The 26,315-nt window shown below is 51.2% G+C and overlaps 2 protein-coding genes across 2 annotated transcripts in view; one reads left to right on the top strand and one right to left on the bottom strand.

The window, feature by feature from the left end:
* Positions 1-25,980, top strand: part of LOC146064856 (uncharacterized) — a 27,323-nt gene extending 1,343 nt beyond the window's left edge. The window contains exons 2-3 of the mRNA XM_083178786.1: positions 24,390-25,469; positions 25,722-25,980. Of these exons, the coding sequence (XP_083034912.1) occupies positions 24,453-25,469; positions 25,722-25,826 (1,122 nt within the window). The 5' untranslated portion in view covers positions 24,390-24,452 and the 3' untranslated portion in view covers positions 25,827-25,980. The remainder of the gene's footprint in view (positions 1-24,389; positions 25,470-25,721) is intronic.
* LOC146064857 (uncharacterized) overlaps positions 1-26,315 on the bottom strand; it is a 116,127-nt gene that overhangs the window by 30,627 nt on the left and 59,185 nt on the right. The window lies entirely within an intron of this gene.

Raw genomic sequence — 26,315 nt, 5'->3', positions numbered from 1 at the left:
TAGCCAGACAGAGACAGTGAGTAGCAGTCAGCATGCTCATTGGTATATGACTGGAGCTATCCACCAATCAGAGTCCAGCATTCTCTTCCTGCCTCCCTGCCTATAGCCAGACAGAGACAGTGAGTAGCAGTCAGCATGCTCATTGGTATATGACTGGAGCTATCCACCAATCAGAGTCCAGCATTCTCTTCCTGCCTCCCAGCCTATAGCCAGACAGAGACAGTGAGTAGCAGTCAGCATGCTCATTGGTATATGACTGGAGCTATCCACCAATCAGAGTCCAGCATTCTCTTCCTGCCTCCCAGCCTATAGCCAGACAGAGACAGTGAGTAGCAGTCAGCATGCTCATTGGTATATGTCTGGAGCTATCCACCAATCAGAGTCGAGCATTCTCTTCCTGCCTCCCAGCCTATAGCCAGACAGAGACAGTGAGTAGCAGTCAGCATGCTCATTGGTATATGTCTGGAGCTATCCACCAATCAGAGTCCAGCATTCTCTTCCTGCCTCCCAGCCTATAGCCAGACAGAGACAGTGAGTAGCAGTCAGCATGCTCATTGGTATATGACTGGAGCTATCCACCAATCAGAGTCCAGCATTCTCTTCCTGCCTCCCAGCCTATAGCCAGACAGAGACAGTGAGTAGCAGTCAGCATGCTCATTGGTATATGTCGAGAGCTATCCACCAATCAGAGTCCAGCATTCTCTTCCTGCCTCCCAGCCTATAGCCAGACAGAGACAGTGAGTAGCAGTCAGCATGCTCATTGGTATATGACTGGAGCTATCCACCAATCAGAGTCCAGCATTCTCTTCCTGCCTCCCAGCCTATAGCCAGACAGAGACAGTGAGTAGCAGTCTGCATGCTCATTGGTATATGACTGGAGCTATCCACCAATCAGAGTCCAGCATTCTCTTCCTGCCTCCCAGCCTATAGCCAGACAGAGACAGTGAGTAGCAGTCAGCATGCTCATTGGTATATGACTGGAGCTATCCACCAATCAGAGTCCAGCATTCTCTTCCTGCCTCCCAGCCTATAGCCAGACAGAGACAGTGAGTAGCAGTCAGCATGCTCATTGGTATATTATGTCTGGAGCTATCCACCAATCAGAGTCGAGCATTCTCTTCCTGCCTCCCAGCCTATAGCCAGACAGAGACAGTGAGTAGCAGTCAGCATGCTCATTGGTATATGTCTGGAGCTATCCACCAATCAGAGTCCAGCATTCTCTTCCTGCCTCCCAGCCTATAGCCAGACAGAGACAGTGAGTAGCAGTCAGCATGCTCATTGGTATATGACTGGAGCTATCCACCAATCAGAGTCCAGCATTCTCTTCCTGCCTCCCAGCCTATAGCCAGACAGAGACAGTGAGTAGCAGTCAGCATGCTCATTGGTATATGACTGGAGCTATCCACCAATCAGAGTCGAGCATTCTCTTCCTGCCTCCCAGCCTATAGCCAGACAGAGACAGTGAGTAGCAGTCAGCATGCTCATTGGTATATGTCTGGAGCTATCCACCAATCAGAGTCGAGCATTCTCTTCCTGCCTCCCAGCCTATAGCCAGACAGAGACAGTGAGTAGCAGTCAGCATGCTCATTGGTATATGTCTGGAGCTATCCACCAATCAGAGTCCAGCATTCTCTTCCTGCCTCCCAGCCTATAGCCAGACAGAGACAGTGAGTAGCAGTCAGCATGCTCATTGGTATATGACTGGAGCTATCCACCAATCAGAGTCCAGCATTCTCTTCCTGCCTCCCAGCCTATAGCCAGACAGAGACAGTGAGTAGCAGTCAGCATGCTCAGTGGTATATGACTGGAGCTATCCACCAATCAGAGTCCAGCATTCTCTTCCTGCCTCCCAGCCTATAGCCAGACAGAGACAGTGAGTAGCAGTAAGCATGCTCATTGGTATATGACTGGAGCTATCCACCAATCAGAGTCCAGCATTCTCTTCCTGCCTCCCAGCCTATAGCCAGACAGAGACAGTGAGTAGCAGTCAGCATGCTCATTGGTATATGACTGGAGCTATCCACCAATCAGAGTCCAGCATTCTCTTCCTGCCTCCCAGCCTATAGCCAGACAGAGACAGTGAGTAGCAGTCAGCATGCTCAGTGGTATATGACTGGAGCTATCCACCAATCAGAGTTCAGCATTCTCTTCCTGCCTCCCAGCCTATAGCCAGACAGAGACAGTGAGTAGCAGTCAGCATGCTCATTGGTATATGACTGGAGCTATCCACCAATCAGAGTCCAGCATTCTCTTCCTGCCTCCCAGCCTATAGCCAGACAGAGACAGTGAGTAGCAGTCAGCATGCTCATTGGTATATGACTGGAGCTATCCACCAATCAGAGTGCTGGAAGCCAGTGGAGAGATGGCACCACCGTACCATCCTGCTATTTGTCACCTCTTTGTTCGGGCAGCAAGGGCATTCGTTCGGGATAAGCACCAGCAGCTGGGAGAGACGACAGAGGGAACAAGTAAAGGTACTGTACCTAAATGTCTGGCCAGGCAGTAAGCTAGTCCTTATCTATTGCTCCATAGAACAATGGACTGTATATCAATATACTAATAAACTAAAAGTAGAACGTCAGTGTTTCTTCCAACCCACTCATGATGGTCGCGGGTGGGCACGACACACTCACGATGTGCACCATGAGCGGGTCCGATTCGATGGCGACCCGCACCCGGGAGTATGGTCGTTCTTCAGATCCTACCTGCAGCAGGTAGGATCTAAAGAGAGACCGATCGACTCGCGGGGCCGCGCATCGGATCGGTATCGGTCCTCACCAGGACAGAAAAGGGCCCAATCACCACTCAATCTACGTCCAATCGGTCGGAATTGGATCTAGATTGATGGGATCGGACCCTTGTCGCCCTAGTGTGTACCCAGCATTAGACTATAGAACTAATCTACTTACACTAACAATTACCACCTTGGGGGAAATGTAATAGGGTAAGAGAATCAGAAAGTGAGAATTTTTTTTTTTTTTTTTTTTAAAGCGGCAATCATTTACACTGCAAAATCAAACTGCTGTTGCAGTGTAAATGATTGGCGCTTTAAAAAAAACTGGAGATTTCTTACCGGTACTTGTTTCCTATCTGGGCGCCCACGATTTTAATCGCGGGCATCGGGGGTAAAATCGGGGCCATCGCGGGCATCGCGGCCGATAAAAAAATCGGGTGCGATGGGCCAGAAGCGATGCCCGCGATTTTCCCCATAGAGAACAATGTTAAATGCCTCAATTTACCCGCGATGACCACGATTTACCATAGGAAACAATGTTAAATGGATCAATTTACCCAAATCAGCATAGGAACAATAGTAAATGGGCCAAAAACACCCCTGAACATTGAAATGTCCCCCCAAAAGTAGTTGACGCCACCCCGCCATCAACGTGAACCCGCGGATACCTTCACAGGTAAACGCGTCCCTTCGCGGGCTTCCCAGGTGACCGCGTCGCCATGGACACCTGGGAAGCCCGCGAGGGGACGCGTTTACCTGTGAAGGTATCCGCGTGCGCTCGCCACGCTTCGGGCTCGGTGGCTCGCTGCGCTCGCCACACTATTCTATTCTCACTCCACGCCCTAGTGGATAGTAGGGCATGAAAAGGTCGGAGGACGCGTACCGCCGCCCCTCGCGGCCTCGCTGCGCTCGCCACGCTTCGGGTTCACGTTGATGGCGGGGTGGCGTCAACTACTTTTGGGGGGACATTTCTATGTTCAGGGGTGTTTTTGCCCCATTTCCCATTGTTCCCTATGATAATTTGGGGAAATTGATCCATTTAACATTGTTTCCTATGGTAAATCGCGGTCATCGCGGGTCAATTGGGACATTTAACATTGGTCCCTATGTAAAATCGCGGTAATCGCGTCGGTCGCATCGCATGTCATTATAATGGCATGCGATGTACCCGCGATGCCCGCGATGGGCGCCCAGATAGGAAACAAGTACCTTCTTACCAAATCTCTCACTTTCTGATTCTCTCAACCTATTGATCAATGTACCTCTCATGTTCCCAATAGTTTGGTATCCAACGTACATCGAGTTGTGGTGTCGGATAGAATACTGTATTGCTGGAGTAATTGTTCCAGTCCATGGACGGCTGCTCTGAAATGCATCTGTCTCCACGATCACTGACATTGCCTATTCTATAGCACTGGAGCAGAACATGGCAGTACACGCTCGTGCACTGGAGGGTACTGTACTGTAAATGAGTCCCGGGCCCCCCCCCCTCCTCACTTGACTTACTGTAACCCGGCTCCTGCTCCCCCATCTCCTCTTCCGCTGAGCTGTAGCCCAGAGGCCCCGGAGCGCAGGCTTCTTCAACTGTGGAAGCCGGCGGCCAGTTAATATGCAGCACCGGCTAGTGAGCCAATCAGAGCTTTCAGAGCTCAGCCACTCTGATTGGCTGTCGGTACGCAAGCTCCGATTGGCTCAAAAGCCGGTGCAGCATTTTAATTGCCCCCTGGCGTCCTGGGTTGAATAAGGCTGCACTCTGGGACCTGCTTTGTTCAACGCACAGAGCGCAGCAGAGGCAGTCGGGGGGCTGTAGTGGGCAAAATGGGCTCCCAGGGCCCTTCCAGAGGCTGGGGCCCAGGACAGCTGTACCCACAGCACCCCCCTATTGGCGGTCCTGAGTACAGGCGGTACAGGGGGATCCAAACCAATCTCTTGTTGCTAAACGGCGCTCATTCTAATAGGAAGGAGCAGGTACAGTACCAACGCCATTGGTAGATGGCCTTTTCTGAATATTACACTGTCCCGGAATAATGAATGGGCCCGTTTCTTATAACGTGATTAGTGATGATCAACACACACCTAAGTCCATGCACATTATGGCCCTGATTCTGATGTACTCGGTAAGCTGAGAAGCTTGTAACTACGCCACGTCGCCCCCGGCGATTACACGCCCCCGCCGCAGTCATGAAGACACAATCCCCTTGCATGTACCCGCAGCCAGAAACATCATCAAAACCATCCAATGATTTCTCCAGGGCTCGCAAATATAAGTCAGTGGAGAATGACTTCTATTTGTGGGCTTCCGGACGAAGACAGGGCGGGCAGCTGGTGTCATGTGACATCAGCTCCCCGCCCACCTTCTCCCACCCACATTCAAGGGCTGGTCCTGATTACCAAAACACGGGGGACAAAAGGAGTAGGGGTCCCCCATATTTTAAGAACCAGCACCAGGCTCAACTAGCCAGCAGGGTAATGACACAGCCGGGGGACACTTATTATATAAGGTTCCGTGGCCGAGGCATTAACCCCCTGACCGATCAGCCTGGGCAGGGGTCCTGGGGAAGTGGGAACCCCCCAATGAAGGGGTCCCCCCGCCAGAATTTACCTACCCAGGCTGAAACCTAGGGCTGTCCCCGTTACCCCTGTGACGTGGGTACCGGGCTGATGGTGGGGTAAAAGAAAGAATAAACTATTGTATATTGCTGTGGAACTATGAGTCCCAGCAAGCCTCCCCGCAGGCAGGGGACTTGGAGAACCACAAGTCCCAGCATGCTGGGCTTTAAAGGGCCCGCTGGAACATGTAGTTCCACAGCAATACAAATAGTAAAATAAACACACTGACACCAGAACAGTAAAACTTTATTACATACACAGACCTTTCATACATATACTTACCTATCTTGACCCCATAGGTAGGTCTACGTCCGTCCGTCCATCAGCTGAGATTGAAGAAATCCATAGGGGTACCTGGAAATCATACTCATGGGGTCCTCTGGTGTAGATCGCGTCCTCTTGGTTCCATGCAGCATCCCGGGACTTGGCAAAATAACAACCTGGGGCTGGTTACGGTCGTGGGGGGGGGGGGTTATTATTATTATTTATTTATCCCTCTTTTTAATACTGAAGCCTGCACGGATCTGACTGATCCGTGCAGGCTGCTGATACGAATTTGTATTAATAAAAACACAAATTCATACGACAGCGGAAAGTAAATTCCCTTCCACAATCTGAATTTGTATACAGCTATACTAGTCGTATGCAGAATACAAATAAGAAAATTCGTATTCATACCCTTAGTATATTTACCCCAGGGTGTCATGCATACACCCCCCCCCCCCCTTCCCCAGGTAAAATTTGCCACTGGCTTTACTGTGACTGGCAGTGACTTCCTATTGGAAGTCTGACATGCCAGTCACCCAAGGAAGTTCCATTGGGAGGTGTTCTCTCTCTCCCAGTGGGCAGCCCACAAAAACGGGTTCTGCGCATGTGCAGTACTGAGGAAGACACTGTGAATGCACTAGACCCGGGACCGTGAATATGAATCTGTGGAAGAAGCTCCTCTGCAAGTGTCGGTCACATGACTGGGGTAGGGACCGGCAGCAGGGACCAGCAGGTGGCAGCGGGGACCAGCGGAGTGGGGGGGACAACCAGCAGTGTCACGGCCAGGGCCGCCAAGAGGCAGGGGGGGCCGGTACATTTTACCGGGGCCCGGGCCTGTCAGGGGGGCCCGGGTTTCGGGACACACATAGAGCCGGCAGCCTACTATGCCCAGTGCTGACAAGAGGAGGGGTAAAAGGATACAGCATATGTCAGGGGAGCCCGGGCTCATCTCACTCCTCCCTGGATCCCAGGTTTCGCGGTGGTGCGGCCGCTGTGGACGCCACAGTGTCCCTTTTGCAGTTTCCATTACTGACAGACACTGCACGTACGTAACAGAGGAACCCGGCCAGCCAGGGAACAGGAACAGTGGCATCATGGGAATTGTAGTTTATTTTTTACTGGGTCACACTTTAAGCAGTTAAGGATAAACTACAAATCCCATGAGTCCATTGATCCCTTCTGATGCAGGGAGAAAGAGAGAGAGCAGCGCTGAGCGCTGACATCTGACCTGTACACTGTGGATCCGCGCTGGCATGTCTGCATTCTGTGATAAAGCTGTAATTTCTGGAGGGAGTCAGCGCTGCAGTTCTCTGCCTCCCCCTGCCTCCTCTGTGTTTACAGAAGCATCAGGTCAGCAGCGTCAGTAAGGACTCGTGGTGCACAAATATGTGCTTCATCATACCTCCCAACTGTCATGCTTTCCACGGGAACGTCCCGATATTCGGGGACGTTCCCGCGTCCCGCCCGGGGCCGCCATTGTCCCGCGGTGGGGGGGACAGTTGGGAGCCCCCCCAGCTTGCCGAGAATAGACGCTGTGCGCATGCGCACAGCGTCTATTCAGCGCCGACGAGCGGCGAAAACGGGGGCGTGGCCGGAGTTCGCGTCACCCCGTGAGGCCACGCCCCCTTTTCTCGAGGCCGCGCCCCCTTTTCAAAAGTTGGGAGGTATGGCTTCATCATAACAGGGTAAAGAGCATTTTTATCTAACTGAACTACATTTATTTGTCAGCTACTTATATCACAGTATATATATATATATATATATATATATATATATATATATATATATATATATATATATATATGTATTTATATTTGAGAGTATGACCACTCCCACCAGCTGCATAATTAGACATTTTGCTCCCCCCTGCTTTGGGTTCCCAATACATTATATATATTTTTTACCTAAGTGCTCGTTGCCAAGGGTTACATATGCCCATTGTCAGCAATTGGAGCAGTGGCCAGAATGATGCAGAATGAGAGGTGAGCACTGAAAAGTTGCGGGACCTCGGCAATGGTGGGGGAGGGCAGCAGTCAGCTGCTCCAGGTCCTTTAGGACTCCAGGGCATTGCAGCAGTAGCTGGGACGGCAGCCGCAAGTATATGTATTTTTTATGCCTGTCTACTTTTGGTATGTCCCACATGTGTATTGTTCTAGTATGCGTGGCACACTACCCTCAAGGACACGCCCCTTTTAACGTGACCATGCCCATTTTTCTGGAGCGCGCGCACCTAACACCATCCTTCACTTTCCCATTCTCCACTTCGACCACTGTATATATATATATATATATATATACACACATACAGAGTACCACAACACTCGCCATCCCTGAGAATGGGGTGCAAACAGCACTCGCCATTCCCAGGTTGGGGTGAAAGTGGCCTGTGACCACATGCTCTAATAAATACAGATACAGGAACTCAACACTCTCCATAATGAACTAACTCACCTTAGTATACAATTAATCAAATAAATAATGGGGTTTTAGTTCATGAATTGATCAATGCATTTAAGCTTGCAGCCCATCGCCAAGGGACCCCATTTCACTGCAAGTCCTACACTAGCATTTGTTTCTCAAGAGCCTGCCAACTGCCGACACATCATAGCTAAAGTGGACATGTGTTTTTTTTCTGGTTTAAAGCTCACCTGCCAAGTGCCTTATGGCTTTTCAAGATGAGGCAGTCACCTAACACAACACCTGACTTAGAATTAAAGGGGCAGCTGTAACAGGTTACAGATAAATTAGCTCATCTGGGGTGAAAGAGAAAGCTATGATCACAGTAACAAAGGTTAATAAAAATTAACCCACATATATACACACATACAGAGTACCACAACACTCGCCATCCCTGAGAATGGGGTGCAAACAGCACTCGCCATTCCCAGGTTGGGGTGAAAGTGGCCTGTGACCACATGCTCTAATAAATACAGATACAGGAACTCAACACTCTCCATAATGAACTAACTCACCTTAGTATACAATTAATCAAATAAATAATGGGGTTTTAGTTCATGAATTGATCAATGCATTTAAGCTTGCAGCCCATCGCCAAGGGACCCCATTTCACTGCAAGTCCTACACTAGCATTTGTTTCTCAAGAGCCTGCCAACTGCCGACACATCATAGCTAAAGTGGACATGTGTTTTTTTTCTGGTTTAAAGCTCACCTGCCAAGTGCCTTATGGCTTTTCAAGATGAGGCAGTCACCTATAGCTATGATGTGTCGGCTATGATGTGTCGGCAGTTGGCAGGCTCTTGAGAAACAAATGCTAGTGTAGGACTTGCAGTGAAATGGGGTCCCTTGGCGATGGGCTGCAAGCTTAAATGCATTGATCAATTCATGAACTAAAACCCCATTATTTATTTGATTAATTGTATACTAAGGTGAGTTAGTTCATTATGGAGAGTGTTGAGTTCCTGTATCTGTATTTATTAGAGCATGTGGTCACAGGCCACTTTCACCCCAACCTGGGAATGGCGAGTGCTGTTTGCACCCCATTCTCAGGGATGGCGAGTGTTGTGGTACTCTGTATGTGTGTATATATGTGGGTTAATTTTTATTAACCTTTGTTACTGTGATCATAGCTTTCTCTTTCACCCCAGATGAGCTAATTTATCTGTAACCTGTTACAGCTGCCCCTTTAATTCTAAGTCAGGTGTTGTGTTAGGTGACTGCCTCATCTTGAAAAGCCATAAGGCACTTGGCAGGTGAGCTTTAAACCAGAAAAAAAACACATATCCACTTTAGCTATGATGTGTCGGCAGTTGGCAGGCTCTTGAGAAACAAATGCTAGTGTAGGACTTGCAGTGAAATGGGGTCCCTTGGCGATGGGCTGCAAGCTTAAATGCATTGATCAATTCATGAACTAAAACCCCATTATTTATTTGATTAATTGTATACTAAGGTGAGTTAGTTCATTATGGAGAGTGTTGAGTTCCTGTATCTGTATATATATATATATATATATATATATATATATATATATATATATATATATATATAAATTCCTCCAAAGATGGTCACTTGGTCAAACTTCTTTAAAAAGTCCTCTTTGGCCCAACAGTTTCGGGGGCTCCCCCCATCATCAGCGTGCTGCTGTCCATGACGATGGGGGGAGACCCCCAAAACTGTTGGACAATAAAGGATGTTTTTTTGAAGAAAGCTGACCAAGTGCCGCTATCTTTGGAGGAATGGGTTTTACTCATGTGCTAAACATGCCCTTCTGTGGTCACACCCCCATGGGGGCCCTGGGACGTTGTTGTACCAGGGCCCAGGATTTCTCTTGGCGGCCCTGGTCACGGCATCCCCACTCCTTCACAGAGGTAAGAGCTGCCACTAAACAAAACTACTGTAAGCAACAACAAAGGTATCCCACTCAACCTTCTAACCAACCATGTGCACTGTAGGTGGGGCAGATGTTACATGTGCAGAGAGAGAGAGAGAGTTAGATTTGGGTGGGGTTTTAAAATGAGATCTATATTGCAGTGTAAAAATAAAGCAGTCAGTATTTACCCTGCACAGAAACAAAATAACTCACCCAAATCTAATTCTCTCTGCACAAGTTACATCTGCCCCAACTGCAGTGCACATGGTTTTTCATTTGAGAAGGAATTTACCTTTGCGAGTGAACCAGAATAAGGGCCATACTTCTTTGGGGATTTCCCTCCATAGCGTATGGGCTCCGCTTGTGTAACAGGAGAGTGCTACTATGTGGTGCTCCCTAATTGGCTGATGGGTCTCTAAGTGGTTCTTCTAATTAAGAAATGGTTAATAAATACACTGGATTAGGTGAGTATGTATTATCCCTTTACAGGTACCCTATGGATTCTGCTGGAGAAGAGGACCGAAGGGCCACAGGGTGTGCGGGTGTATCTACAGATGTGTCCACATACTGTATATCTTGGCTTTTTTCCTCAATTTGTCATCTACTGGTTAATAAACCAAGTAGCGTGGTTACTTCTGTGGGGACTGTCCTCCATTGCTCACTGATGACACCTGTCCTCCATCGCACAACGCTGACACCTGTCCTCCATCGCACAACGCTGACACCGGTCCTCCATCGCACACCGACGACACCTCTCCTCCATCGCACACCGACGACACCAGTCCTCCATCGCACACCGACGACACCAGTCCTCCATCGCACACCGAGGACACCTTTCCTCCATCGCACACCAACGACACCTGTCCTCCATCGCACACCAACGACACCTGTCCTCCATCGCACACCGAGGACACCTTTCCTCCATCGCACACCGACGACACCGGTCCTCCATCGCAGAACGCTGACACCTGTCCTCCATCGCACAACGCTGACACCTGTCCTCCATCGCACACCGAGGACACCTGTCCGCCAACGCACACCGACGACACCTGTCCTCCATCGCACTCCGACGACACCTGTCTTCCTTCGCACACCGACGACACCTGTCCTCCATCGCACACCGACGACACCTCTCCTCCATCGCACAACGCTGACACCTGTCCTCCATCGCACACCGACGACACCGGTCCTCCATCGCAGAACGCTGACACCTGTCCTCCATCGCACAACGCTGACACCTGTCCTCCATCGCACACCGACGACACCTGTCCTCCATCGCACACCGAGGACACCTGTCCGCCAACGCACACCGACGACACCTGTCCTCCATCGCACTCCGACGACACCTGTCTTCCTTCGCACAACGCTGACACCTGTCCTCCATCGCACAACGCTGACACCTGTCCTCCATCGCACACCGACGACACCTCTCCTCCATCGCACACCGACGACACCAGTCCTCCATCGCACTCCGACGACACTTGTCTTCCTTCGCACAACGCTGACACCTGTCCTCCATCACACACCGACGACACCTCTCCTCCATCTCACACCGACGACACCAATCCTCCATCGCACACCGACGACACCTGTCCTCCATCACACAACGCTGACACCTGTCCTCCATCGCACACCGACGACACTTGTCTTCCTTCGCACAACGCTGACACCTGTCCTCCATCGCACAACGCTGACACCTGTCCTCCATCGCACACCGACGACACCTCTCCTCCATCGCACTCCGACGACACTTGTCTTCCTTCGCACAACGCTGACACCTGTCCTCCATCGCACAACGCTGACACCTGTCCTCCATCGCACACCGACGACACCTCTCCTCCATCGCACTCCGACGACACTTGTCTTCCTTCGCACAACGCTGACACCTGTCCTCCATCGCACACCGACCACACCTCTCCTCCATCTCACACCGACGACACCAATCCTCCATCGCACACCGACGACACCTGTCTTCCTTCGCACAACGCTGACACCTGACCTCCAGCGCACACCAACGACACCTGTCCTCCATCGCACACCGACGACACCTGTCCTCCATCACACACCAACGACACCGGTCCTCCAGCGCACACCGCTGACACCTGACCTCCAGCGCACACCGCTGACACCTGACCTCCATCGCACACCGAGGACACCTGTCCTCCATCGCACACCGAGGACACCTGTCCTCCATCGCACACCGAGGACACCTGTCCTCCATCGCACACCGAGGACACCTGTCCTCCATCGCACACCGAGGACACCTGTCCTCCATCGCACACCGAGGACACCTGTCCTCCATCGCACACCGAGGACACCTGTCCTCCATCGCACACCGAGGACACCTGTCCTACATCGCACACCGACGACACCTGTTCTCCATCGCACACCGAGGACACCTGTCCGCCAACGCACACCGACGACACCTGTCCTCCAGCGCACACCGACGACACCTGTCTTCCAGCGCACACCGACATTACCTGACCTCCATCGCACACTTTGCACACCGACGACACCTGTCCTCCATCGCACACCGAGGACACCTGTCCTCCATCGCACACCGAGGACACCTGTCCTCCATCGCACACCGAGGACACCTGTCCTCCATCGCACACCGACGACACCTGTCTTCCAGCGCACACCGACGACACCTGACCTCCATCGCACACCGAGGACACCTGTCCTCCATCGCACACCGAGGACACCTGTCCTCCATCGCACACCGACGACACCTGTCTTCCAGCGCACACCAACGACACCTGACCTCCATCACACACCGCTGACACCTGTCCTCCATAGCACACCGACGACACCTGACCTCCATCGCACACCGACGACACCTGACCTCCATCGCACACCGAGGACACCTGTCTGCCATTGCACACCGAGGACACCTGTCCTCCATCGCACACCGAGGACACCTGTCCTCCATCGCACACCGAGGACACCTGCCCTCCATCGCACACCGACAACACCTCTGCTCCAGCGCACACCGCTGACACCTGACCTCCATCACACACTACCATCCGCGGGCAGCTGCATATACTAGATACTGCCACCACCTGTTCCTGCTGCAGTTGTCCAAATACATTTTTATACCACAGAACTTACATTATATCTTCTGTGGCTGGGATCCGCCGGTTACACAAACCTGACATTACACCACTACTGGTAATGTTTCCGGTGGCCTGGGAATAATTAGTCACAGTGACCACCACACAGTGATGCCGATGCAGCTGCCCATGGGTATAAAGTGGTGGCATTGGTAATCCCACTTGGTGAAGGGGGAATAAGTGCTGTCAGGGGTGTTGCTGGCTTATAAACCACCATACAAAGTTCCAACCAACAAGGTACGTAGCACGGTCAGCCCACCTATCACAGGACCCTCCTGTACCCAGTGCCCCCCATATCTCTATGTTCTCTGTCTCTCCTCAGTCCCCCGTCCTCCCCCTCCCTGCTGAGGAATGTACAGCAGCAGCAGCACACAGAGCACGGCCACAGCAGCCCCGGCTCCCGTCCCGTGTGAGTAGCAGGAACACGGGGAACGTGGAGGGCTGATTGGCTGCTTCCTTCTGTCCGTCACCTGGGCCCTGCTCCCTGATCAGCAGCGCGAGGCAGCCAAGTTAACACTAGCTATACAGCAGCTGCTACACTCCGGCTGCTGTTTGCAGAGCCGCCCACCTGATCCCCGCACAACCAATCATAAGCCAGGGAGTCAGGATGCACGGTAAAACCCCAGTAAGCCTGCATGCCCTCCCTCAGCCCGGCGCTGGCACCGCCCCTGATCTGCAGCCTGAGCGCATGCGCAGAGATAACTACGGACTCCTCTGCGCAAGTCCAGGACGTTACTCCGCCGCCGGCTCCCCGACCCCTCCTATGGGCGGGATCTTCTGCTCATCCTGGCCGGGGCTTATTGCCCGGGGCACTGACTGGGCAGGTATTATCCGACTCAGTCCTAGGCCGCAGTGTAATCGGTAGCAGTAGCGCACGCAGGGGGGGTTTCTGAGTACCCAGAAACCCCCCCCCCCCAGGAGACTAAGTGCCCTAGTCTGAAAGCTGAGGGTCCTCTCTTTCCATAGCTGCAAGAATTTTGAAAATCGGCTCTTGGGAACCGGAGATATCTGACTTCAAAGCAATGGTCCCCATCCAAGCCTGTTAATTGCTCTTCCCAGTCAGATATTTCAGGTTTTGTCTGACGTAGAGTTTTTCTGAGGGTATATTCCAAAAGCTGGGACTCTTCCCCTTTGACGGACACTAGTAGCTTGTCCCTACTGTTCCCACAACCAGAGATATCAGCCTTCCAGCAGCTGGTTACTGCTCCAGCTCCACACACCTGGTGTGTAGTTTTATATACTCGTTGGCAGATTGCTCTGCCTCCTGAACTCTGATCCCCTAGTCCCCAGTACCATTTGGTAGGTGGGATTCTCTAGTTTTTAAAAACTAAGAAATTTATTTCCAGGAACTGGAGATATCTGCAGTCAAGCAAGCTGTCCTCCCACCAGAAAATTATGAATAATAAGCCCACTCCACTATACACTCCTCCTCTGCATATAAAACATCCTCTACCACCCTGGAAGTTGTGTATCAGGGCCCCTTCATTCAGCCCGATGCCCCCTTCTCCCACCCCATCTCCCACCATCTGTGCAGTAAAGGGGTAATTAGTGGAAATTACTGATCCAGGCCCTACATGCTGAGCGGTTGATACAATACCTCCTACCACTCGCGGGACACCAAAGCTTCCTCCACCCCTACCGCTGGAGGATCGGTAGGGGCCCCAATACATTGCTATGCCCAGGGGTCTACACTGCTGTTGACGCCCCTGTATATATATATATATATATATATATATATATATATATATAGATAGATAGATAGATAGATAGATAGATAGATTTATATAGATAGATATATATGTATGTGTATATGTATATATATATATTTTTTTTATTATTACAATTATTATTTATGTACATTTGGTCTATCTATAATACTTTAACTGACCCGGCATATACTGGGTCACCTAAGTGTCCATCTCCGTGCTTTGCTCCGCCCCTCTGGAAACCCCCTTCTGAAAATACTGCGTTTGCCACTGGGTAGTGTATGTGGTGTAGTATGGTGTGTGTGTGTGTGTGTATACCTCCCAACTTTCGTGCCGAAGAAATAGGGAAATAGCGAGCGCCCGAAAAGGGGGCGGGGCGTATGCAAATGAGGGCATGACTTATGCTAATAGCCGCGACCTCATTTTTATACGAGAATAGACGCTGTGCGCATGCGCACAGCGTCTATTCTATTAGATTGGGGGGTCTCCCAACTGCCACCCCCCGCAGCGGGACAATGCCTGCCGCGGGTGGGACAGCGGGACAGGACCCGAAAATCGTGACTGTCCCGCTGTAATCGTGACAGTTGGGAGGTATGTGTGTGTGTGTGTAAGGGGCAGTATGTCATGTGTGTGTTATGCTGGGTACACACCAGGACGACTAGGGCCCGATCCCCTCAATCTAGATCCAATTCCGACCAATTGGATGTAGATTGTGTGGTGATTGGGCCCTTTTCTGTCTTGGTGTGGACCGATACCGATCCGATGCGCGGTCCCGCGGGTCGGTCGGTCGTTATTGAGATCCTACCTGCTGCAGGTAGGATCTCAATAACGACCATACTGCCGGGTGGTATGGAATCGTGACAGTTGGGAGGTATGTGTGTGTACGGAGCAGTATGTTATTTGTGTATAAGGAGCATTATATATGTGTGTAAGGAGCACTGTGTATGGTGTGTGAGTGTAAGTGCAGTTTTTGTGTGTGTAAGGGGTAGTATATTATATGTGTATGTGTGTGTGTGTAAGGGACAGTATGTGTGGTGTGTAACTGTGCAAAAGTGGCAGTATATATGTGTGTTCCAATATTCAGCGTGAACCTATATATATGTTATGTGATCTAGAAACATGATCTAAATATGTAGGGAAGTAAGGGGTGCATGCACATGGGGGGGCGGGGGACGACGACAAAGGGGACGTAAATAGGCGGCGGGCAGAGATGGGCGAATGAAAAAATAAATAAAAATACCCATACAAATGAATGTGCCCCCCCCCCCTCCTATTTGCCTCTCTTGCAGCCAGGATCTCCCCGCTGCCTATTTGCATCCCCCCACCCCCTCTCTGTGTACCCCCCCTGACCCGACTCTTACATTCCCCCCTTATCAAGTTGCGATACATAGTGGGTGCTAAAAAGATGTGCACCCACAATGTGCGCTGAGGGCTGCATATAAGATTTATGTGAGACTCTGGGGCTGCCTATATCTGCTGGTGCACCAGTGCGCCTCCGGTACGGCAGCAGCACTGAGCTTTTATATAGAGACTCTGATAAAGTTCCCTATAGGAGCGAAACGCGGAGGAGTGGAAACTACCCGTTATTGATACCCCCACCTGTGTCGGGATCCGTTACACTCATAGTGGTACCTGTGGCCGAGTTCCGTTGAGGAAAGAGCCTGCTTAGTCCAGCAGCCGTACGGGAGGTCGGGAGGATGGACGCATGTAACAATCAGGACCTATGGTGCCCATACATACGATTGCACCATGCGATGCGCGCTCCCGCGGGCATATCATCGCACAGTACAAAAGAATGTGCCGCACATACATTTTGCACTGCCTTCGGATCGCATTGCATGCGATTGGATCGCATCCAATGCGATTTAGTACAAAACGCACAGGAAAAATTGCACCGTGTATGGGCACCTTAAGTATACCCATACCCATCGCACCTGTTTCCCGGTGTACACCCCAAGGAGTCCATCATCCGATTTAGCGCTTCATGTGCCATATATACATTTGATTTATTGCATGTAAAAGGACTACCGGTGCGCTGCCGCAGGAGATCCAGGAAAATCAGATGCAATGCGCCCAGCTGGCGGCTGCACATCTGATTTATTGTATGTGCAGCAGATCCGGCCTCCAAACCGGTGCGCACGGGACCGGGCATCGGGTTATAGCGGATGTCAGTCACAGGCCATTTGGCCACTTTTCACCCGATTTCTCAGCACAATCCGTAGGAATCGGGTGGATACATAAATGCATCTCATTTATATATACAGTATACAGTATTAAGATTGTGTTTCTAGATAATGTATCTGGTTAGATATTATGGGGGAAATTTACTAAGATGTGTATTCTACTTCACATGTGACTCTAGACTCTAGAAGATAGTAGTCAGGATCTGATTGGTTGCCCATAGCAACATCACATGTGAAGGAGAATACACATCCTAGTAAATTTGCCCCTATATGTTCATGCTTGATTTTAATTGTGATATATTGATTATATGGTCTTTAAAATATATTTAATCATACCCACCTATTTTAGTATTTAGGGCAGGTTACTCTTATAATAAGTATGTACAGTGTGTGTGTGTAGGAGCGGTATGTGAGTGTGTGTGTAAGGGGCAGTAGGTGGTGTGTGTGTGTAAAGAGTAGTTAGAGTGTGTGTAAAGGGCAGTTTGTATATTAGGGGCAGTGGGTGCTGTGTGTATAAGAGGCAGTATGTGTGGTGTTTGTAAGAGGCAGTATGTGTGTGGTGTGTGTAAGGGACAGTATGTACAGCATTTGTGTGTAAGGGGGAGTATTATGGCATTTATGTGTATAAGGGGAAGTATGTGTGTGGTGTGTGTGAGGGGCAGTATGTTCCGCATTTGTGTGTAAGGGGCAGTATGTGTGTGGTGTAAGGGGCAGTATGTTTGGCATTTGTGTGTAAGGGTCAGTATGTGTGTGGTACATGTGAGGGGCAGTATGTTTGGTATTTGTGTGTAAGGGGCAGTATGTGTGGTGTGTGTAAGGGGCAGTATGTTTGGCATCTGTGTGTATAAGGGGCAGTGTCACACCAGGGGACTCAGTCGACAAGACTGAGACCTCTGGTGGGGACCTGGACCAGTGAGGTTGGAGAGGACCCTTGCGCATGGAGTGCGCGACAGTGCACCCAGAGCCAATAAGCAGTCAGAGGTAAAATACAACCAGAGTTTATTTGCAGATGGTTGTAATATAAACAGACAGTAAAGTATGCAGGAGAAATAACAGAGTTCATGCAGATTGCAATACTTTACAGATGTGATGATATGTGGGATCGATGGTGGAACATCGGATGTGAAGACTGTGGGTCCGGAATGACGGACGGAAGGCTTGAGCTTGACTGTGGGTCCGGAATGACGGACGAAAGCTTGGCTTGGAAATCCGGAATATCGGACTATCGATGATGATGTGGGAACATCGGATCCGGGTATCGGATATGGAAGAAGGCTGTGGGTCCGGAATGACGGACGGGAGATGACTGTGGGTCCGGAATGACGGACGGAAGCAGGAGATCCGGAATATCGGACTAGCGATGAAACATCGATGGTGGATGATGCTGGAGCATCGGAAGGACCAGAGTCCCGGAGCTAGGCTTGGTCGCTGGGCTGAGAGGCAGGATCACAGGCGGTGGAATAACCTGGACTTCACAGGAGATGGAACAACCTGGAACACACTGCAGCATGGAAGACAACACCAGCAGAGAAATACACTTGCAAGGAGACAAGGACAGCTGACCATACACTGGAGACAACTGAAGCACTAGCATTGGTTCTGAGAGCTCCCAGCATACTTATCCCCACTGGGTGGCCAGGATTGGCCGAGGAAGTATGACAGGGAGATCAGAACCAACAGGATTGGACAGCACAGACATGTGACTGGGAAGAACATGGCAGCCCCCATGTCTGCTATGGCGGGAAAGTGTGTTTGTGCACACCATGCTGGATACTGGGAGCAATGGCGGCAGACAGGTGGATTGCCGTGCACTGGGGACTGTCACTGGGAGACAGGACGCCGGCAGAGATGACGTCTGGACCGCAAGCTGAACCTGCGGAGGCACTTAGCCGGTAAGAAAGTCTGTCTGACAGCTCGGATCGTGACAGCACCCCCCCCCTTTAAGGGTGGCCCCAGGACACCTTTCAGGCTTGTGGGGAAACTTGGAGTGGAACGCCCGGATGAGTCTGGGAGCATGGACATCGATGGCATTGGTCCATGATCGCTCTTCGGGGCCGTAGCCCTTCCAATCGATCAGATATTGCAGACGACCATATCGGATGCGAGAGTCCAAGATTTTACTGACCTCATATTCTGTTCCACGCTGGGTGCAAACCTTAGGAGCCTTGGGGAGCTTGGAATGAAAGCGATTCAGAACCAGCGGCTTGAGCAGCGAAATGTGGAATGTAGCTGGCACTTTCAAATAGGGCGGCAACTTGAGCTTGTAAGCTACTGGATTGACGACTCGCTCAACTGGGAAAGGACCAATATATCGGGGAGCGAACTTCATCGATGGCACTCTCAATCGAAGATTCTTGGTTGACAACCAGACACGATCTCCTGGACGGAGGGCTGGCACAGCTCTGCGTTTCCTGTCGGCAAATTTTTTGTACCTGCTTAAAGCCTTCAGAAGTGAAGAACGAATGAGCGTCCAGGATTTGACGAATTGCCGGATGGTCGTGTCGACCACTGGAACAGAGGACACAGGTTGCAGAGTGAAGTCAGGAACTCGAGGATGAAACCCATAATTGGCAAGGAATGGAGTGACATTTGATGAAGAATGATATTGGTTATTATGGCAGAACTCTGCCCATGGAAGGAGTTGAGCCCAGTCATCTTGGGAAGAAGAGACATATGTGCGGAGAAATGCTTCAAGGTCCTGATTCACCCTCTCCGTTTGGCCATTGGTTTGAGGGTGGTAGGCTGTGGAAAACTTTAACTTGATTTGAAGCAGGGAGCACAGGCTTCGCCAGAACTTGGCTACAAATTGGACTCCTCTATCGGAGATGATTTCGAGAGGCAGCCCATGAAGCTTGAATATCTCTTTGATGAAGAGCTGGGACAGCTTGGAAGCTGACGGAAGACCGGTGAGGGGAACAAAGTGAGCCATCTTGGTGAACCGGTCAACAATCACCCAGATGGTGGTGAATTTGTCAGACTCTGGAAGATCAGTTACAAAGTCCATAGAGATATGCGTCCAAGGACGATGTGGCACTGACAGTGGCATCAATTGCCCAGGAGGAGACTGACGACTGGTCTTGTGCTGAGCACATTTAGCACAAGAGGAAACAAAGTCCTGTACATCCTGTTTGAGGGACGGCCACCAGTAGGACCTGGTGATAAACTCGTAAGTTTTCTGAATGCCTGCATGGCCAGCGAATTTTGAAGAATGCGCCCAACAGAGCAACTTCTTTCTTAGATCTGGCTTTACATATCTATTCCCTGTAGGGGGCGTGAGATTTGAAACTCTCGTTGCGGAGAAGGCCACTGGATCAATAATAAAATGTTGATGTGTGGACTTAGACTCACTTTCTTGCTCCCATGAGCGGGAAAGGGCATCAGCTTTTCGGTTTTGTGTCCCTGGACAGAACGACAGCTTGAAACGGAACCTGGAAAAGAAAAGTGTCCATCTGGCTTGACGGGGATTTAAACATTGAGCAGACTTGAGATACAGAAGATTCTTATGGTCTGTGATAATTGTGATCTCATGAACAGCGCCCTCTAGAAGATATCTCCATTCTTCTAATGCCAACTTGATGGCGAGGAGCTCTTGGTCACCGATGGCATAGTTACGCTCTGCAGGCAGGAACTTACGGGAGTAGAACCCACAGGGATGAAGACGACCATCGGGCGCTTTCTGCGAGAGGACTGCCCCAACACCCACGGAGGAGGCATCAACCTCGAGAATAAAGGGCAAGGTGGTATCAGGTTGTCTTAAAACAGGAGCGGAAGTGAACCTCTGTTTCAACAGATGGAAGGCTTCGATGGCTTCTGCCGGCCACTTCGCTGGATTAGACCCCTTTTTCGTTAAGGCAGTGATGGGAGCCACAATAGACGAGAAATTACGAATGAATTTTCTGTAATAATTGGCAAAACCCAGGAAACGTTGAATACCTTTCAGCGAAGAGGGAATTAGCCAATCTTGGATGGCCTGCAGTTTTCCTGGGTCCATTTGAAGACCAGAACAGGAGACAATGTACCCTAGGAAGGGTATAGACTTCACCTCGAAGACACACTTCTCCAGTTTACAGTAGAGATGATTAGCTCGCAGCCGGGACAGAACCTCTTTGACCCAATAACGATGTTCTGTGATGTTATTGGCGTAGATTAAAATGTCATCGAGATATACAACTACATGACGATACAGAATGTCCCGAAAAATCTCATTGACATAGTGCTGGAACACGGCTGGGGCATTGCTGAGCCCAAAGGGCATGACGAGGTACTCATAGTGGCCGTCTCTGGTATTAAACGCCGTCTTCCACTCGTCACCCTCTCGTATGCGGATGAGATTGTATGCACCCCTCAGATCGAGTTTCGTAAAGATGGTTGCACCGCTGACACGGTCAAACAGCTCGGTGATGAGGGGCAACGGATATCGGTTCTTTACTGTAATGTCATTGAGGCCGCGATAATCAATGCAGGGACGTAGGCCTCCATCCTTCTTCTTGACGAAGAAGAATCCTGCGCCAGCAGGAGAAGTCGAAGGACGGATGAATCCCTTTGCCAGATTTTCCTTGATGTAATTGGTCATGGCTTGAGTCTCTGGAAGAGAGAGAGGATAGGTTCTACCTCTGGGTGGTTCTTTGCCTGGGATAAGTTCGATAGGGCAATCCCACGGTCTGTGAGGAGGTAGGACATCAGCGCCAGACTTGCTGAATACATCTGAGTACTCTTGGTAGGGAAGAGGCGGAAGGTCTGCTGCATCGGCTGAAGAATGACGAGCTGGGAGTACCTTTTGGAGACAGGTACCGGAGCAGGAAGGATCCCAGGAAAGGATTTCCGATGTCTTCCAATCAAGACGAGGATTGTGAAGACGGAGCCAGGGTAAACCCAGAACCAAAGCATGAGTGGCTCGGGGTAAAACCAGGAAGGACAAAAGTTCAGTGTGCAGGACTCCCACTTTTACTGTAAGTGGCAAAGTTCTGCGGGAGACTGTCGCATCAGGAATCCTACTGCCATCCACAGCAGTAAGGAAGACAGTCTTGGAAAGACTTTCAGTGGGTAACCCCCACTTGCGGACCAGTTCTGCAGTAACGAAGTTGCCAGCGGCACCGGAATCAAGAAGTGCGGAGACAGTCTTGAAATGCTGACCAACTTGTAGGGAAACTGGAAGGACACAATCAGTTGCTGATGGAGAGGACTTAATTACTCCTAGCCTACCCTCTCCTTGACGGGCTAGGAGTTTTCCTGACGCTTTGGGGCATGCAGAAATTTGATGTACAGGATCGGCACAATACAGGCAGAGCTGTGCCAACCGTCGACGTCGACGTTCTCCTGGAGACAAACGGAAACGGTTTATCTCCATTGGTTCTTCTTTGGAATGGACCGCAGGAGCAGTGGGTAAAGAAGGCGGAGGAGTTGGCACTTTAACTGGAGCGCTCTTGTGACGTTCTACAGCCCTTTCTCGGAAGCATAGGTCTACTTTGATGCACAATGAAATAAGGTTACTTAGACCTGAGGGTAAGTCTCTGGTAGCGATTTCATCCTTAATACGATCGGATAGGCCATGCCAGAAAGCTGCGTATAAGGACCCATCACACCAGGAATGTTCAGAGGCCAGAATCTGGAACTGGACCAGATATTGCCCGACGGAGCGGGATCCCTGTCTGAGACGGAGGAGTTCAGTGGAGGCAGATGCTGATCTCCCAGGCTCATCGAAGATACGCCGGAATGTTGACACGAAGTCCTTGTAATTGGACAGGATGGCATCAGATCTTTCCCATAAGGGAGATGCCCATTCTAACGCTGCTCCACACAGGAGGGAGATGATGTAGGCGATCTTGACCCTTTCAGTAGGGAAGTTGCTGGGTTGCAGCTCAAAGTGAATCTCACACTGATTGAGAAAACCTCGACAGGTCTTGGGGTTCCCATCATACTTGGTGGGGACAGAGAGATGAAGACGAGGTGCAGCAGCCATTACAGGAGGATGAACTGGACTTGGAAGTTCTCTGACAGGCTCAGGGCCACTGAGAGTGGTCTGTAGCTTATCCAGCCGGGAAGACAGATCTTGCAGACAATGAATCACTTGGCTCTGCGCAGCCTCTTGCTGATCCAAGCGAACAGCCAGTTGCTGTACAGGGCTGGGTGGAGATGCTTGGTTTGCGGCTGGATCCATTTGGCTAGTGCTTACTGTCACACCAGGGGACTCAGTCGACAAGACTGAGACCTCTGGTGGGGACCTGGACCAGTGAGGTTGGAGAGGACCCTTGCGCATGGAGTGCGCGACAGTGCACCCAGAGCCAATAAGCAGTCAGAGGTAAAATACAACCAGAGTTTATTTGCAGATGGTTGTAATATAAACAGACAGTAAAGTATGCAGGAGAAATAACAGAGTTCATGCAGATTGCAATACTTTACAGATGTGATGATATGTGGGATCGATGGTGGAACATCGGATGTGAAGACTGTGGGTCCGGAATGACGGACGGAAGGCTTGAGCTTGACTGTGGGTCCGGAATGACGGACGAAAGCTTGGCTTGGAAATCCGGAATATCGGACTATCGATGATGATGTGGGAACATCGGATCCGGGTATCGGATATGGAAGAAGGCTGTGGGTCCGGAATGACGGACGGGAGATGACTGTGGGTCCGGAATGACGGACGGAAGCAGGAGATCCGGAATATCGGACTAGCGATGAAACATCGATGGTGGATGATGCTGGAGCATCGGAAGGACCAGAGTCCCGGAGCTAGGCTTGGTCGCTGGGCTGAGAGGCAGGATCACAGGCGGTGGAATAACCTGGACTTCACAGGAGATGGAACAACCTGGAACACACTGCAGCATGGAAGACAACACCAGCAGAGAAATACACTTGCAAGGAGACAAGGACAGCTGACCATACACTGGAGACAACTGAAGCACTAGCAATGGTTCTGAGAGCTCCCAGCATACTTATCCCCACTGGGTGGCCAGGATTGGCCGAGGAAGTATGACAGGGAGATCAGAACCAACAGGATTGGACAGCACAGACATGTGACTGGGAAGAACATGGCAGCCCCCATGTCTGCTATGGCGGGAAAGTGTGTTTGTGCACACCATGCTGGATACTGGGAGCAATGGCGGCGGACAGGTGGATTGCCGTGCACTGGGGACTGTCACTGGGAGACAGGACGCCGGCAGAGATGACGTCTGGACCGCAAGCTGAACCTGCGGAGGCACTTAGCCGGTAAGAAAGTCTGTCTGACAGCTCGGATCGTGACAGGCAGTATGCGTGGGGAGTGTCTGAGAGGCAGTATGTTCAGCATTTGTGTGTAAGGGGTAGTATGTGTGTGAGGCCCAGTATGTTCGGAATTTGTGTGTAAAAGGGGCAGTATGTTCTGCATTTGTGTGTGTAAGAGGCACACACACACATGCTGCACACAGTGTCCCTTACACACTCACACACTTTTTTTATCTCTTTTTCCAGACACACCTAGCCACCTAGAGGACACTGTTTCGGACACTGGTCAGCACGCCTGCAGAGGACACCATGGTCCAGGTGCTCAGCAGTCCACGCCTCCAGGAGGACACCGTGGTCCAGGCGCTCAGCAGTCCACATCTCCAGGAGATCACTGTGGTCCAGATGCTCAGCAGTCCACGTCTCCAGGAGGAAACCGTGGTCCAGGTGCTCAGCAGTCCACGCCTCCAGGAGAACACCGTGGTCCAGGTGCTCAGCAGTCCACGCCTCCAGGAGGACACCGTGGTCCAGGCGCTCAGCAGTCCACATCTCCAGGAGGACACTGTGGTCCAGATGCTCAGCAGTCCACGTCTCCAAGAGGAAACCGTGGTCCAGGTGCTCAGCAGTCCATGCCTCCAGGAGAACACCGTGGTCCAGGTGCTCAGCAGTCCACGCCTCCAGGAGGACACCGTGGTCCAAGTGCTCAGCAGTCCACGTCTCCAGGAGAATACCGTGGTCCAGGTGCTCAGCAGTCCATGCCTCCAGGAGAACACCGTGGTCCAGGTGCTCAGCAGTCCACGCATCCAGGAGAACACCGTGGTCCAGGTGCTCAGCAGTCCACGTCTCCTGGAGGAAACCGTGGTCCAAGTGCTCAGCAGTCCACGTCTCCAGGAGAACACCGTGGTCCAGGTGCTCAGCAGTCCACGCCTCCAGGAGGACACCGTGGTCCAGGCGCTCAGCAGTCCACATCTCCAGGAGGACACTGTGGTCCAGATGCTCAGCAGTCCACGTCTCCAGGAGGAAACCGTGGTCCAGGTGCTCAGCAGTCCACGCCTCCAGGAGAACACCGTGGTCCAGGTGCTCAGCAGTCCACGCCTCCAGGAGGACACCGTGGTCCAAGTGCTCAGCAGTCCATGCCTCCAGGAGAACACCGTGGTCCAGGTGCTCAGCAGTCCACATCTCCAGGAGGACACTGTGGTCCAGATGCTCAGCAGTCCACGTCTCCAGGAGGAAACCGTGGTCCAGGTGCTCAGCAGTCCACGCCTCCAGGAGAATACCGTGGTCCAGGTGCTCAGCAGTCCATGCCTCCAGGAGAACACCGTGGTCCAGGTGCTCAGCAGTCCACGCCTCCAGGAGAACACCATGGTCCAGGTGCTCAGCAGTCCACACCTCCAGGAGGACACCGTGGTCCAGGTGCTCAGCAGTCCACGTCTCCAGGAGGAAACCGTGGTCCAAGTGCTCAGCAGTCCACGTCTCCAGGAGAACACCGTGGTCCAGGTGCTCAGCAGTCCACGTCTCCAGGAGGAAACCGTGGTCCAAGTGCTCAGCAGTCCACGTCTCCAGGAGAACACCGTGGTCCAGGTGCTCAGCAGTCCACGCCTCCAGGCGATATCTTGGCTACCAAAAATCATTCTGACATTGAGGCGAGGATCTGAGCAGTGTACGTCGTCCATAGACCCCCCCTGATATTCACATTGAGCCACTTGGGGTTGCCCCCACCACCACTGTCATTACTTCCTCTGCGCATAAGCTGCTGTGGGATGGATAGCCTTTTTCCACAACAAACATGGCAGCGTAGGCGTTTCACTGGTGTAAAAGGGAGTAAGGTGACGGAGGGTGAGGTGGAGGGGAGGCAGGTCTTACCAGCTTTGGTATGCTCCTCTGCTGCCGGACTCCAGCTTCCCCTGCTCTGCTGCTCCCTTACCTCCCCAGATCAGCTGTTCCCCGGCCTCCCCTGCTCTGCTACATAGTTACATAGTAGGTGAGGCTGAATAAAGACTTGCGTCCATCTAGTTAAACCTATGTTTATAGTAGCTTATCCCTTGTTGTATAGTATGTTCTGATATTTTAAAGACAGATTTTGGGCCTTATTCTGGTTGGTGCGGCCGGGCCGTACGCGTACGTTCCGGGGTTTTTCATGATCTGCGCATGCGCAGATTCGCTAATGCGCAGGTG

Source organism: Crinia signifera, chromosome 3 (genome assembly GCF_055691185.1).
Source record: "Crinia signifera chromosome 3, ASM5569118v1, whole genome shotgun sequence".
In the NCBI taxonomy this organism is placed as follows: domain Eukaryota; kingdom Metazoa; phylum Chordata; class Amphibia; order Anura; family Myobatrachidae; genus Crinia; species Crinia signifera.
This window is presented reverse-complemented; position numbering and strand designations above follow the sequence as displayed.